The following is a 16,085-nucleotide window of genomic DNA, read 5'->3' on the forward strand; positions in this document are numbered from 1 at the left end:
CTGCAATCCTTTCTGTCTGCCGCTACCTAAAATTCCAAGAATCCTGCTGAACTTGCCTGAGTTTGATCCTCTGTCTTTTCTCCCAAGCTCCTGCTGCTCTTTAGGACATCACTGAGAATGATGGAATGAACATGAGTGGAGCAGTTGGACTGTCTGTTGTGATGGAAATTAGGACAGCCAACTTGATCCTTTGTTAGATTGGATGGGAGGTCTTGCTAAGGAGTTCAAGTCTGATGTGTGAAGGTAGTGGATGCTTAGTGACATCAAACGTGCAGATGAATTTGGAGTTGAAGGCAGATTGACCCATGTGAACTTGGGAGTCCATCAGAATGTTAATGCTAGGTGAAGGCCATGACCGAACTGGATGAGACACCTAGGGGGTTACTGTAGAGAGAAAAAGTCTGAGACTGGTGAGGCATTGTGATGTTTAAGAGGCTGGAGTGAAAGAGGTAGATTCGAGAAAGTCAGCGAGGGTAGGAAGGAGGAAGAAAACAATATTCTTGTTCATGTTTATTTATGTAGATCCAGGGGGTTACATGTGCATAGGTTTGTTAGAATGCATATACTGTGTATATGATGAGAGTTGGGCTCCTAGTGAACCCATCACACCAATATGGCGAACATTGTATGCAATCAGTAATTTTTCATACTCTCACCGCCCTTGCACCACTGTCCTCGACCTATGTGGTCCCCAGTGGTCGTTATTTCCATCTTTATGTTCATATATACTTCATTGTTTTGCTCCCACTTATAAGTGAGAACATGGCAGTAGTTTGATTTTCTATTTCTGAGTTTATTTCACTAGGGATAATGACCTCCAGCTCATGGGGCAGCAAAAGACATGGATTTCATTCTTTTTATTAGGCTGCATAGTATCCCATGTGTGTACATATACCACATTAGGAAGAAAACAGTATTCCAAAAAGCCAAGTGAATAAAATGTTTCAAGAAGGAGAGTGTGAATAAGTGCAGCTGACAGGCAAGTAAGATGACAGTAGAACTGACTACTGGTCTTGAGAACAGTTTTGGGTATTTTGGCACCACCACAAACTCGTGTTGAATTGTAATCCCCAGTGTTGGAGGTGGGGCCTGGTGGTGGAGTCATGGGAAGGTGGATCCCTCATGGGTTGGTGCTCCTGACTCTCAGGTGATCACCCACCTTCTACCTCCACAAAGTGGCTGAGAATTACAGGCATGATCCACCACACTGGCCAGCAATTTTAACGTAATACATTTTAAGATAAAAGTTAAAATTTAAGAATAAAAATTTTTTACAGAGGAGGGCTTTGAGGGGAAGTGGGGCCAGTGGGCATTCGCCTCTAGGTCACCTGGGAGGCCAAGCTGTGAAGTAAACAGGATTAATTTTTCTCCATTTCCTTTCTGAAGGAGAGTTTTTTGTGAAGACTAATTTCCATTCACCCAAACCTGAAACCTCATTATGGAGAAAGGATGTCATTATATTTTTAAAACTTTTTAGGCTGTAGAACATCGTGCATGTACACAAATACACAAATTTATCGGAGCTAGAGACAGCCTAAGGAGGGGTTGTGGGGGATTCAGTCCACCGCCAGTGACTGAGGCTGCTGTTCTCTTTGAGAATCCCACAGCGGGTAACAGAATAGCATGGTTCTCAATGTCTTGGTCTCAGGATCCACTTATACTCTTAAAAATTAACAGAGGACCCCAAAAACTTTTTTATCTAGTGCATTAAATCTATTGGGACTGATATATAGATATTAAAATTTTAAAGATTTTTTGAAAGTAACAGGGCATAGTGAGTCACGCCTGTAATCCCAGCACTTTGGGAGGTGGGAGGCCCCAGCGGTGAATCACCTGGGTAAGAGTTTGAGACCAGCCTGGCCAACAGGGTGAAACCCCGTTGCTGCTAAAAGTACAAAAAATTAGCCGGGCATGGTGGCGGGCACCTGTAATGCCAGCTATTTGAAAGCCTGAGGCAGGAGAATCACTTGAACCTGGAAGGCAGAGGTTGCAGTGAGCCGAGATTTTGGGGTTGCACTTCAGCCTGGGTGACAATAGGGAAACTCCATCTCAAAAAAAAAAAAAAAAAAGAATTGCTTAATAAAGTACATTTTCAAAGTTTGCAGAATTTTTTTGTCAGTCCACCAAGTTGACCTGAATTGTTTGTTTATGTTCACTGTGTCTTTTTTGTTTGTTTGAGGGTCGAAGAGATTTCTGAAAGTATGTAATTAATGTAGTGTATTAGATTCAATCCAGCATATATTTTACTTTTTATATTCCTAATTTGATGTAATTATTAGAAATTGGAAGTGCTGCATTATGGTGTGTGAAAGATTAACTGGTAGAACACTTTACTGTCTTTGTTTCCGGCGCAGTGACTTACAGATCTTAATTTTAGTTTTCTTTATCCTCTCACCAAGAATGGTGGAGAATGAAAACAAGTATCTGGGAGTCAGTTCTTTTCTCTTATGAGTTATTAACATCCTTCTCCTTTTGAATCATAGTTCAGTATTAGTTTTCTTGTTTTTAGAAGCAGTGTCTCGCTCTCTTGCCCAGGCTGCAGTGCAGTGGCACAGTCATAGCTCACTGTAGCCTTGAACTCCTGGGCTCACATGACCCTCCTGCCTTAGCCTCCTGAGTAGCTAGGACTACTCAGTCCACCTTGCCTGGCTAATCTTTTTCTCAGTGGATGGATCCAGCTTCTTTAAATATGTTGATGTGTTTGGTATGAGGCCTGTCATTATGCTTTTCTGTGCCTTCTGATTTTGGCGATTTTACATTTAAAAAATGATCTTAACTATGTTAGGTGCTTCTCTGGTTTGTTCTGTGTGTGGATTTATTCTAATAATGTTAAGGGTTGTATTTTGGTACTACCTTGTTGTCATTATTACACTTATGTAGTGTACTTGATCCACTGTTTCTTTAGAAAGTTCTATTGAACGATGGCAGAATTTATATATTTCCTGTTTTAAATTCTTCCTTCCCACCTTTCTCTTCTCCCACCCCTTTTTTCTTAGTGTTTTCTTTATACAGTAGTTGACCCCTTATTATTAGGGTATGCACTCCAAGATCCCTAGTGGATGTCTGAAACCACAAATAATATCAAACCTATATATGCTGTTTTTTTCCTATACATACATGCCTATGATAAAGTTTAATTTGTAAATTAGTCATAGTAACATTAGCAACAATAAGAATAAAATAGAACAATGTATAACAATATTCTGTAGTAAAAGTCATATGAATGTAGTCTGTCCTCAAAATATTTTACCACACTATACTCACCCTTCTTGTGTTGAAGAAGGGATGGAGCAGGATGGTGCGAGATTTTGTCATGCTACTCAGAATGGTGTGTCATTTAAAACTTATATGTTGTTTATTTTTGGACTTTTCCATGTAATATTTTTTAATTGGGGTTGACCATGGGTAACAAACCTCAAAAAGTGAGACTGCACTTAAGGAGAGACTACTATGATTTTAGATTTACTCACACCTCTGTTACTTGGTGTACAGATTTTAAATTATATCTCTCCATCAGCCCTTGTTCATGAAAGCTCAAGAAACCAGTGTGCTTTCTTTTGTTGGCTTTATGATTTTCAGATCAATTAGATCATATAATTCTTTAAAATAGCTTTATCGAGGTGTCATGACATAAAATAAATTGTCCATATTAAAGTGTACAATTTGGTAACTTTTGACTTGTGAAAACAGCACCACAATCAAGATAATGAATATGTCCATTACCTCCAGAAATTTCCTCAGGTACCTTTGCTATCTCTTTCTTTTGCCCCTCCCTGCTACCCTCAACCTATCCTCAGGCAATTACTGAACTTGTATCTCTATAATTTCCGTATTTTTGAATTTCATGTAAATGCAACAGTATGTGTTAATTTTTGTACGTATTCCACTAGCTTTTTTTTTTTAATCAATAGTTCTTTTTTATTGCTGAGTAGTATTCCATTGCCCAGATGTACTACATGAAATACATTTGGATTGTGTTCAGTTTTGGGCTGTTATACATAAAACTGCTACAGACATTTGTGTGTTAAGTCTTCACTACCCTTACGCTTATGAATTCAGTTATGGCCGTTGCTTCCTCAGTAGCATTTTCAATATAGTGGATCAGCATATTATCCTATGGATGGTGAGATTGTCAAGTTCCTTGTGGATTAGCTTAAGTATCGAGAGCTCCTTAAACTGTATTGTGTGTATAAATCACCTGGGTTAAAATGTACATTGTTGAAAATGTAGGTCCTGTTTCAGTGGGTCTGCGATAGGACCTGGGATTCTGCATTTATAAAAAGCTTGCAGGTGATGCTAATCCTGCTGTTCTACAAACCATACTTTAAATAACAAAGTTACAGAGCCTGAGAGTTCATGAAGCAAGGCAATAATGGTGAGGTTTATTTTTCCTGCCAAGTGAAAGTAAACTACTTATGGTATGTTATCTTTTCATCAGAAATAGAAGTTACTGCATTTGCCATGTTAAGCAGCATTTTAAATGCCAAGAGTTTTGTTACATGTGGAGCAGCAATCAACAGAAGTCATTACTCAGTTCTGCTAGTAAGTGTAACCTTTCAGATAAGATTGCTGAGTGGGCATGGGCTTCCCTGCCAGCCTGTCATCTGTGCATTTCCCTTAGGAGTGTTTATGTGATTTGGAATTTTGGTAGGAAGGAGATATTCTGGGGTTGGCCCTTTTTATTTTAATAGTCTATAGAGTCATGTACTGAGAGGCATTGCCACACTGTGGGTTTGGGGTTTCCAGAGAAAACTCAAGTCAGAACTCGATTACAGTCAGCTGACTGGTGCTTTGCATCCAGTTCCCTAGGTTTCCCCAGTTGAACCCAGTGAACTGTGGTGTTGCTGTAGGTCTCAAGGAATTAGTGGCGCACAGAGCCAGTGTGCGAGTTTCAGCATTTCCCTCTTTCTCAGGTGCACGGTCACAAGTCCTTAGGGGAAGGATGGGAGTATGGCTCACAGCGTTGGGGATCTGGGGTGTGATAACTAGTGATAGGCAGTAATGGTTAAGAGCAGAACCCTGAAACCAGACAGCCTGTGCTGAGACTGTACCAGGCAAGTAACAGCAACTCCTTTGTGCCTCAGTGGATCCTCATCTGTAAGTTGAAAGTGGTGAGTTCTTACATCATAAGGCTGATACGAAGTTTAAGTAATATTTGTAAAATTCTTAGGACAGTGGCCACACATAGTAAAAACTTTTTGAGTATTTGCTAGATACATAAACATATAGGAAGACAGATAGGGAAATGATAGGCTTGAAAAAACTAAGCAACTTTTCTCAGGTCTCACAGTGGTAACAGTGGTGGCTTTGCGCCGGGGTTTGTCATTTCAGCTCCCCACAGTTGCGTTCTGTAGCTTTGCTTAAATCATTCAACATGGTGTCTGGCATATATTTGATGAAGCAGTGACTGAATTTAGGACTTCGCCAGTTTACTAATTTGTTGAGACATGAAGTGTCAGCATAAGCATAGTATACCAATTTAACATCCCTGAACTCAGACTAGACTATGTCTGTGATGTTCTGGCTTGGGTGTTAGTAATAAAGTAGAGAATAAGCTTAGGTGTAGTTACGTTGTTGACCCTCAGTTGTGTTAAAGAATAGATCTTTTCTAATAACTGAATTTTTAAAAAACTTTTCCTGGACATAGGTATATATGAATTGCTTTTTAAAGAAATTGTAGGTATTCTCTTCTAATTGACTAAGGAAGTCACCATCTGATTTATATCAGATCAGATTGTTTTATAAACATTCTATCATGTTGTTTTAAAGATGCTAAAGGAAATAATATCCTAGTGTGGTGTTAAAATAAGGTATTACTGAGTTGTTCCAAATGAGTAATGTATTGCTGAAATTTTCCAGATTTTTCCATGTAATATTTTCAAACTGCAGTTGACCATGGGTAACTGAAACCTCAAAAAGTGAAACCACACTTCAGTGGAGACTACTATAATTTTAGATTTACTCACACCTCTGTTACTTGGTGCACAAGTTTTAAATTATATCTCTCCACCAGTCCTTGCTTATGAAAGCTCAAGAAACCACTGTACTTTGTTTTGTTGGCTTTTTTACTTCATTAAGCTGTTTTACTTAATTCTTTAGTTAGAAACATTTTGTAGACAACTTTCTACAATGCTAATTTATGTTAATTAATAAAGTACCAGTGCTTAACCTATTTAATGATTTGAGAATATTAGTATCCCATTTTTCTTGTTCTTTTTGTATGTGGAATCCAAATTTCTTGTCATTTTGTGTTGTATATTTTTTATAAGCTTTAGGTACAAGGTGCTGTTAAGAGTAAAGGAAGGTACTTTCTGCCTTCATCATTGAGTATAAAATCTGCAGCACTGCAGTGAGGCTGTCCTCATGCTGTTGCCACCCATGGTCTTACTCTGCATCACTCGCAGTATTAGGGAGGAATTGGACCCTATTCCATGTTGCCCACATGCCTGTGGTTTTAGTTAAATTGGGGATTTGATTACTTATTTTACACTGTTTCTAGGCAGTTTTTCCCTTTTTTTCCTAGTGAAAAAGTAAATTTAGTCCTCTTTTCTGTGTGAATCCATACAGCCTGAAATTACTGTGATGGGCTTGTATAAAAAAGCATGTGAGGGGAATGCTAGCCTTCAGCAATTTTCTTGGTGTAATGAACCCTTCCTTCTGTAAGGAATGTTGCTGGTCTTCATCTGTAAGTTTTTCTTCACAACAGCTTATAGAGTTTTTCCATTTTATTTAGATTTTAACCTAGTGCTAGAATCGAAGTGTCATATTTGAAAACGGTTACCTTTGGCTTGTGGATATGTGCTCCTTTTAAGGTCTGTGGTGCCTGAGACTTCTCACTCTTTGAACTCCCATGTCTCACCTGTGGTATGTTTGCAGCCATGACCCTGGTGTGGGCCTCCAGGGAGCTATGGCCCAGCCAGCCTGCAGGCTTCACTCAGGGCTTGTTTTGTTATTGTGATTTTTAAAAAAACTCAGTGATGGGAATGGGAGAATATACATTAGGATGAAGGTGACGTTTTAGCCAAAATGAAAGATAATTAGATATTTATTGTGATTTTCAGTTAACTTTGATTTTATTTCTATTCTTCTTGAAAGCATAATGCTACATAGGGCCTTTCCCTTGAAATGCTTGATTTCACTGCTTTCGGTAGGAACACTATTCTTCAAGCAAAACCAAATTTAAAATCATGCGGGGCTGCGCGGTGGCTCATGCTTGTAATCCCAGCACTTTGGGAGGCCAAGGCGGGTGGATCACGGGGTCAGAAGATCGAGACCACCTGGCTAAGATGGTGAAACCCTGTCTCTACTAAAAACACAAAAAATTAGCTGGGCGTGGTGACGGGTGCCTGTAGTTCCAGCTGCTTAGGAGACTGAGGTGGGAGAATGGTGTGAACCTGGGAGGCGGAGCTTGCAGTGAGCCGAGATTGCACTCCAGCCTGGGTGACAGAGCGAGAGACTGGTCTCAAAAAAAAAAAAAAAAAAAAAACATGCATCTGACACTAACATTTTCCTTTAATAATCAGATTGTTCATATTTTTCCAGAAACATACAAATAACCTACATTATGTGTTGGATTTATCTGAGAACTGAAAGTGGATACTTTAATCTTCCCCACTTTCATAGTCCCTTGACTCTAGTTGTCGTAGGCTGCAGGTCCTACAGACTGCTGAAGTGAACCAGAGGCCTTCCTTACAGTTGCTTTTTTCCCTCTTAAAATAGCAAACTGTTTAATTGTTTGCTTTAATTATATTTTTGGGAGCATTTCAAAGGATTATTATCTTCTTTGTCATACCTGGCTCATTTCCTGGTATGAAACTGAAAATAGTATCTGATCCTATTGGTTGCATAACATGCTGAGTCATAATTTCTTCCTCTTGCTGTTGGGAATAGCCATTGCTCGTTGGATTCGCAGTTCCTGTTTCATTTATCTGTGCTTGTATACAACTGTCATTTTGCTATTCCTTTAGATCTTTGAAATTCATAATCTACCTTTCTAAAGGTGTGTTTTATTGAGTTCCCGCTGTGATTATTAATATATTTTTTTCTTTTTTTTTTTTTTGAGACAGAGTCTCACTCTGTTGCCCAGGCTGGAATGCAGTGGTGAGATCTCAGCTCACTGCAACCTCTGCCTCCAGGGTTCAAGGAATTCCCCTGCCTCACCTTCCCAGTAGCTGGGATTACAGGCACGTACCACCATGCCTGGCTATTTTCTCTTTTTTTTTTTTTTGAGACGGAATTTCACTCTTGTTGCCCAGGCTGGAGTGCAATGGCACGATCTCAACCCACCACAACCTCCGCCTCCCAGGTTCAAGCAATTCTCCTGCCTTAGCCTCTTGAGTAGCTGGGATTACAGGCATGTGCCACCACGCCCGGCTAATTTTGTGTTTTTAGTAGAGATGAGGTTTCTCTATGTTGGTCAGGCTGGTCTCAAACTCCTGGCCTAAGGTGATCTGCCTGCTTCAGCCTCCCAAAGTGCTGAGATTATAGGCATGAGCCAATTTTTGTATTTTTAGTAGAGATGGGGTTTCACCATGTTGGCCAGGCTGGTCGTCGACTCTTGACCTCAGATGATCCACCTGTCTTGGCCTCCCAAAGTGCTGGGATTACAGGCATGAGCCACCACACCCGGTCCCCTCTTTGATTATTAAGTGCTCCCAAGTAGAAGAAATTCTAGATGTAAAAAAACCACATATATCAGGCAACTATGAGACTGGCATGTGCTTTGAGATGATGCATATTTTTCTGGATAAAATTTACTACGACAGACATCTTTTAGGCCAAAATTAGGATGATATATATAGCCTTAGAGTTTATAATATTGTAAAATGGCTAATATTTAATTACCCGTTGAATGTGAATTAAGCTGTTTTACTTAATTCTTTAGTTAGAAACATTTTGTAGACAGCTTTCTACAGTGCTAATTTATGTTAATTAATAAAGTACCAGTGCTTAACGTATTTAATAATTTGAGAATTAGTATCCTGTTTTTCTTGTTCGTTTTGTATGTGGAACCCAAATTTCTCATCATTTTGTGTTACATATTTCTTACAAGTTGTAAGGCACATGATGCCTGAGACTTCTCCCTCTTGGAGCTCCTGTCTCCCATCTGCAGGCCCCAGTCCTCACCTCTGGTGTGTCTCTTGGCACCCAGACTGGCTCCTCTTGCAGTGACCCTGGCATGGGTCTGCACAAAAGGAAACAAGCCCTGGAATTGTTAAGATTCTCAAGGGGACACAATTTTCATCCTCTTTAGAAACATAATTTCTCAAATTCTTCCTTAAAAAATCAAGACGAGGTCTCACCCTGTTGCCCAGGCTGGTCTTGAATTCCTGGGCTCAGGCAGGCCTCTGGCCTTGGCCTCCCAGAATGCTGGGATTACAGGCATGAGTTACTGTACCTGGCTCAAATTCCTATCAGACTTAAAAATAATTTTATTAATTCCAAAAGTATAAACATATTGGAGAATAAGAAAGATACATTTATCTCTCCAGAGATTCCAAGGGTTTTAAGAGTTGTGTGTCTGGAAACAGGGATGAAGACCAAATATGTATTTCATAATATCACAGCCTCCAGCAGCTACTTGGTGAGTGACTTCAGCACTCACATAGCAGGGAGGGAGCACCCACTCTTTCTCTGCTTCTGCTCTCTGCACCTTAGAACTCTTTGCAATTTTTCTTCTCTTTAGCTCCATAGGACTATGTTTATTTAACTATTAAACAAAAGAGGTTAATAATAATAAAAAAAGAAAAGTAGACAAAATACCAGGTTTAATATAATAGAGGAGGAAGAGGCAGTGAAAAACCTTGAGGTTTGTCCCCGATTAGTAAGGACATTATTGAGTAGCATTGATGTGATGTTAATTTTTGTTTCATATGGGCAGTATGGTGGTGAATCTTCTGATAGAAAAGTATGCACAGAGTGCCATGTAAGCGTAGAGGAAGGGACATTTGAGCCGTGACAGACAAATAGGGGTAGCCAGGCATTCTCGGCAGAGCTGCACCTTGTATACGGGTATTGAGTTTTGAATGGAGACTTTTGGAGCTGTTTTAAGTAGCTTGGGGCTGGAACAGAATAGCTGAGGTTTCAGAAGAGATCAGACAGGTGTGCAGAACTTAGTTCCAGGTGCCTACTGTGCCATGCTAAATGTTTACACCATTTCTATCCTGAAGGTAGAATAAATCATTGTACAGTTTTAAATAGGGGAATAGCATGACTGTGTTTACATTTTAGAAAGATTACCCTGCAGGAAAGGTAGAAGATGCATAGAAAGTTGGCAGATTGCAAGTGAAGGAGATTACTTAGGTACTTCCTGCTGGTGAGAAATGATGGGATGCAGAACTTGGGCAGTAGAAAAGGTCACTGGCAAGGAGGACATCTGGGATGACTTCTGAGTGTCTTGAGTAACTTGGTGAGTGGAGGTGCTACTAACTGAAATACAACCTAGAAGAACTGGGAAGAAATGGTTTGGGCACATGAAGTATTTAAGTGGATATGTCCAACAGGCAGGGGGCTGTTTGGGTTTGAGGTAGAAATCTGGAAATCATTGGTGGTAGTATAGGTGGTAAAAGTTGTGGATGAGAATGAGATCTCCTGGGAAGAGCTTTTATTGAGAGGGGGAAAAGGCTGAGAAATTACCAGGGGTAGATGGAAAGGCAGGAAAAAGAGGGACCCAGCAGGCAGTGAATGGAGGAATCCAAGGAGGGAGTGTCCAGGATGGATGTCTGATCTTCTGAGGCAGTACATTGAATAGATACTGAGTGTTGTCCACTGGCTATAGGACAGTCTTAGAATGTCATTAGTAACTGGAACAAGAATGGTCTTGGTGGTTTGGAGGTGAATGGGTGTGGGTGGCATGGATTTACTCTACTCCTCTCAGAAGCTGGTCTATAAAGGAGGTGAGCTGGAGGGCCTTAGCAAGGCCTAAGGAAGGCTTCTGAGGGTGAGACCTGAGGTTGGAGAGATAGTAGATTGAGGAGATCTAGAAATAAATGATCTCTAGGCAGGTTTTTAGGAAGGAAGAGGAATCGAGAGTGGGTAATCAAAGTCATTACATTCTACTTGTAGTAGCTCAGGATGACCTTGGGAAGTACTCAGTTTAACTTGCTGTTTTATATTTTTATTGATGTTTCTTTTCTTTTTTTTTCCAGATAAAATTCACCAGATATAGTTTGCACATTAAACTCATTTCCAGACTACAAACACTGACACAGCTGTTATTTTTTTCACAAAGTGTTCTGGCAAGAACATTTTGAATTTGTCCTGTCATTTCAAGTCCCTCCCCATCCCCAACCCCTAAATGTTCAGACAGGTACAGATAGTGAAATACTGCCTGTGCAAAAGCCCGTTCCACGCCTGCGCTTCTGGGAGAGCTTCAGGTGGCAGCTATGTATATGTGCCCCTTCCTGGCCTTTTCAGACTTGATCTTGAATAATTCTGATGAATTCCTTTGTTTATGAATAAGACTCAGTGTACTTCAGCAAATTTGTATATTTTAAAAGGGGTCAAGGAGTGAATCTCTGGGGGATTTTACATATCAGAATGGAAGAGAGAGATTTTGGGGTATAGTACATTTTTATTGTTTTTATTTGTTTGTTTGTTTGTTTTTTGAGACAACCTCACTCTGTCACCCAGGCTGGAGTGCAATGGCACAATCTTGGCTCACTGCAACCTCTGCCTCCCGGGTTTAAGCGATTTTCTTGCCTCAGTCTCCTGAGTAGCTTGGATTACAGGCACCTGCCATCCTGCCTGGCTAATTTTTGTATTTTTGTAGAGATGGGGTTTCATCATGTTGGCCGGGCTGGTCTTGGAACTCCTGACCTCAGGTGATCCTCCCACCTCAGCCTCCCAAAATGCTGGGTTACAGGCGTGAGCCACAGCGCCGGCCGACAGTACCTTTTTAAAATCCACTTTCTGTTATATGTTAACATTGGCCAGCCTTGCTTCACATTCCCGTAGTCAGAAATAAAATTAATAGAAAGAGTTCTGCTTTTCAGAATAACTAATAAAACTGGTCACTTTTTGAACTGGTTATGAGAATGAAATCTGTATGTCATAATTTACAAAAATTATTTAAAATAATACTCAGTTTCTGGACTCAAGCAAGTTGAGCTTTTAGTTCTGTGACTGGCTGACACCTTTCCAGGCGTGCTTATGAGCCGGTTCTCAGGGCATCTTGCCTCTGAAGTGGAAGAGCCTGATTGTTTTCCAGCTCCCGTTCATAATGTTAGGGCTCCTCACTAAATGACAGCTCACGGGCCAATGCCACAGCAACTACTTGGACAGTTTCTTTCCTGTTTGAGCAGATGTCCTTCTTTGAATGAGACAGTCTCATTCCAAGCACTGAAGTAGCCCATAAAGGGTCATAAATTTCACAATTATGTATAAGTCATTTCAATTTGAACTTTGTATGAACCAAACATCTTGTGAAAAACTTCTGGCTCTAAGATTAAGAAATCATAGAACTGTGATTCTGTTAATTCAACAAAAAAAGGTTTATGAAAGTAATTCAATAATATGGGAAGGTTTAAAGACATTGCACATACATGTGATGGAACACTATACAGTAATTATATAATATTTTTGAAGAATAATGGTGGAAATGCTTATATTTTGTTAAAGGTAAAAGAGATACAAAAGTCTGTATATGATCTCCCATTTAAAGCATAAATTTACAAAAAAAATTAAAATGAATTACACAGTGAGGTAATGATTTTATTAAGGAAGCATAAAATTTTTCTTTCCATTTCAGCTAATCTTCCAGTACCAACAATTGCAGCAATAGATGGACTCGCTTTAGGTGGTGGTCTTGAACTGGCTTTAGCTTGTGATATACGAGTAGCAGGTGAGGATTAATCTTGTTAAAAACATAATTTAAAGAAATGAAGTTTGTGTGTACTCTTCAGGTAATTTTAAATATTTTATTCTGCTTCCTGTTGTTGAGTAGAATATTTTCATCAAGTCGCTTGTTGGACCTGATGGTGTTTTCAAAATTCCCACCTGAAAAAAGTCTTCTGTTGTTTCTTGCCAGGATTTGGGTCAGATAGAACTGAGTTTGAATCTTAGGTCTTGAACCAGGCGCGTGGCTCACACCTCTCTAATCCCAGCACTTTGGGAGGCTGAGGTGGGAAGATCACTTGAGCCTGGGAGTTTGAGGCTGCAATGAGCCATGATTGTGCCATTGCACTCTAGCTTGGGTGACAAAGGGAGACCCTGTTTAAAAAAAAAAAAAAAAAGATTTAAAAAAGAAAGAAAGAAAGGAAAAGAATCTGAGGTCCTCCCCTTTTAGGCCAGTATCTGCCTCTTTAGAGGAAATGGGGGAAATGACTGTTGCTGTTGTGAAGATGAAGCCATTAATCTATGGATGTTAGTCCAAGCACTAAATCACCATTAGCTACAGTAATCGTAACTTCAATCTCTTTGGAGTCCACTTTCTTCCTGAATGGTTTTCTGAGGATCTTATGAGGTGAGTAGAAGAAGAGTGAAAAGAATTAGTGCTAAACACTTACTGTGTGCAGTCCAGGCACCCAGTGTTATTCTAGCACCTGACATGTATTCACTCACTCCATCTGCATAACAGCCCTCAGAGCGGGTACTTTGGGGCACTGGAGGAAACTGGAGAAAAGAGAGGGGAAGTAACAAGCCCCAAAGAAGTGACTGAACTGAGATTTGAACCCAGACTGTTTGGCCACAGCCCACACCCTTGTTACTACATGAGAGTAACGTAGGCTGATCTCCCATATTTATCGTTGTTGTCACTATATTCCTGTATAGAGACTCAGCTCTGCCTGTGTCCTCGGGCTCTGAGACTGAGAACTGGGCACAGCAGACAGCAGAGTTGTCACTGTTCTTCTCTTGCTTTCCATTATCGTTTCTGATGTGGCTGCATGTTAAAAGCAGAGCTGCCAAGGCAGAAGGATTGATTGAGGCCAGAAGCTCAAGAGTAGCCTGGGCAGCATAAGGAGACCTCATCTTTACAAAAGCTTTTTTAAATTTTTAGAAAAATGTAGTGTCAACATGATTCAGTTTCTTGGGATTTCTGGTTGCTAGTCCATGTGTATTTTTTTCCTCCTTTTCACTTCATTTTAGGACTCTGTTTTCTTGTAATGAAATCATTGGATTTTAAATTGAAAAGCGAAGGTACATGTAATCCATTTCTGAAAGAATATAGGTTTTGGAAATTAGAATATGGGAAGTAGTCTAAGTATATTTGGATATGCAAACAAAAAAGTTGTTAAGATATTTTAAAGTAGCCATGAAAACAGACATAGAAAGAGGAACCCTGTCCACCTGTCATAATAGTGAAACTATTTGTCAGAAGGTAACTGAAGACTGGGTCTTGAAAAGTTGCCATATCTGATATGACCTATTAAACTCTTTGGTCTGGGAGACTATATTCAGGCAACTGAAGAATTTGGACTTGTCAGATACTGACAAGTCTGCTGATCCTGAATAATTAATGGATCTAAGCCTCCAAATATGCCTTGGCAATATCGGGTCTAATAATGGAGTTACAGCCCTGTTCTTATGAATCAAAAATTAATTCACTACCAAGCAGTTTTTAACAGAAAATATTGTGTGACTCTCCTAATGCATGTCATTTAGAGTGCTTACTTATTTCCATAACAATGCCTTTTAAAGTGATTTTTTAAGAATTTGTGGTATCAATTTAATTAGTAAACAGTATTTTTAGTATATCTTAATTTTTTCAGGTAGTCATATTTGAATGGGATGATATGGATGACACTTAATTTTCTTTCTTTCATTTTAGCTTCCTCTGCAAAAATGGGCCTGGTTGAAACAAAACTGGCAATTATTCCTGGTGGAGGTATGAGTAGTTCACGCCCATTTCTCAAATCCTTGATTTGTTTTTAGAAACAGGGCAATAAGGCAAAATCGTGTTAATTTGGAAAGGCAATGTTTTGGGTAAAGAGACAATGGTATATTGTTTGCATCCCTAGCAAAGTCCCCATTCAAGTGACAGGCATACCTGAGAGATTTTCCCCACCGCAATGAAACAAATACTGCGATACAGAAAGCCACACAAATTTTTTGGTTTCGCAGTGCATGTAAAAGTTATGTGTACACTATCTGCAGTCTGTTAAGCATGCAGTACCATTATGTCTAAAAACACAATGTACATATCTTCATTTGAAAATACTTTATTGCTAAATATTCTAATGGTCACCTGAGCCTTCAAGGAATCATCGTCTTTTTGCTGGTAGAGGGTTTTGCCTTGATGTTGAGGCTGCTGACTGATGAGAGTGGCAGTTGCTGCAGAGTGGAGGTGCTGTGGCAATTTCCAAGGACAGCAGGGCAATTTGCCACATCAGTTGACTCTTCCTTTCACACGAGATTTCTCTGTAGCATGCGCAGCTGTTTGATAGCGTTTTATCCATAATTCTTTCAAAATTGGAATCAGTCCTCAAACCCTGCCACTGCTTTATCAACGAAGTTTATGTCGTACTCTAAATCCTTTGTTGTCATTTCTGCAGTGTTCACAGCATCTTTATCAGGAGTAGATTCCATCTCAAGAAACTGTTTTCTTTATTCATCCATGTATTAATCTGTTCTCATGCAACTAATAAAGGCATATGTGAGATTGGGTAATTTATAAAGGAAAGAGGTTTAATGGACTCATGCTTCTACATGGCTGGGGAGGCCTCACAGTCATGACAGAAGGGAAAGGAAGAGCAAAGGCATGTCTTATGTGGAGGCAGGCGAGAGAGAATGAAAGCCAAGCAAAAGAGGAAACCCCTTTTAAAAAAACCCATGAGATTTCCTGAGACTTATTCACTACCATGAGAATAGTATGGGGGAAACCGCCTCCATGATTCAATGATCTGTCACCATTTCCCTCCCATGACATGTGGGAATTATGGGAGCTACAATTCAAGATGAGATTTGGGTGGGGAGATAGCCAAGCCAGATCAATCCACAAGAAGCAACTCCCCATCTGTTCCAGTTTTATCATGAGACTACAGCAATTCAGTCGCGTCTTCAGGTTACTCTTCTAATCCCATTTCTCTTGCTGTTTCCACCGCATCTGTAGTGACTTCCTCCACTGAAACCTTGAATCCCTCCAAGTC

At 39.9% G+C, this 16,085-nt stretch overlaps 1 protein-coding gene across 4 annotated transcripts in view; it reads left to right on the top strand.

Moving 5' to 3' along the window:
- AUH (AU RNA binding methylglutaconyl-CoA hydratase) overlaps positions 1-16,085 on the top strand; it is a 145,632-nt gene that overhangs the window by 57,729 nt on the left and 71,818 nt on the right. For 3 of the 4 annotated variants that reach the window (XM_017854456.1, XM_017854455.1, XM_017854458.1), the window contains 2 exons: positions 12,749-12,841; positions 14,768-14,824. The exons of the other annotated variant lie outside the window; for it this stretch is intronic. In XM_017854456.1, the coding sequence (XP_017709945.1) occupies positions 12,749-12,841; positions 14,768-14,824 (150 nt within the window). The remainder of the gene's footprint in view (positions 1-12,748; positions 12,842-14,767; positions 14,825-16,085) is intronic. 4 annotated transcript variants of the gene reach the window in all.

Source organism: Rhinopithecus bieti, unplaced genomic scaffold (genome assembly GCF_001698545.2).
Source record: "Rhinopithecus bieti isolate Rb0 unplaced genomic scaffold, ASM169854v2 scaffold_38761, whole genome shotgun sequence".
NCBI classification, from domain to species: domain Eukaryota; kingdom Metazoa; phylum Chordata; class Mammalia; order Primates; family Cercopithecidae; genus Rhinopithecus; species Rhinopithecus bieti.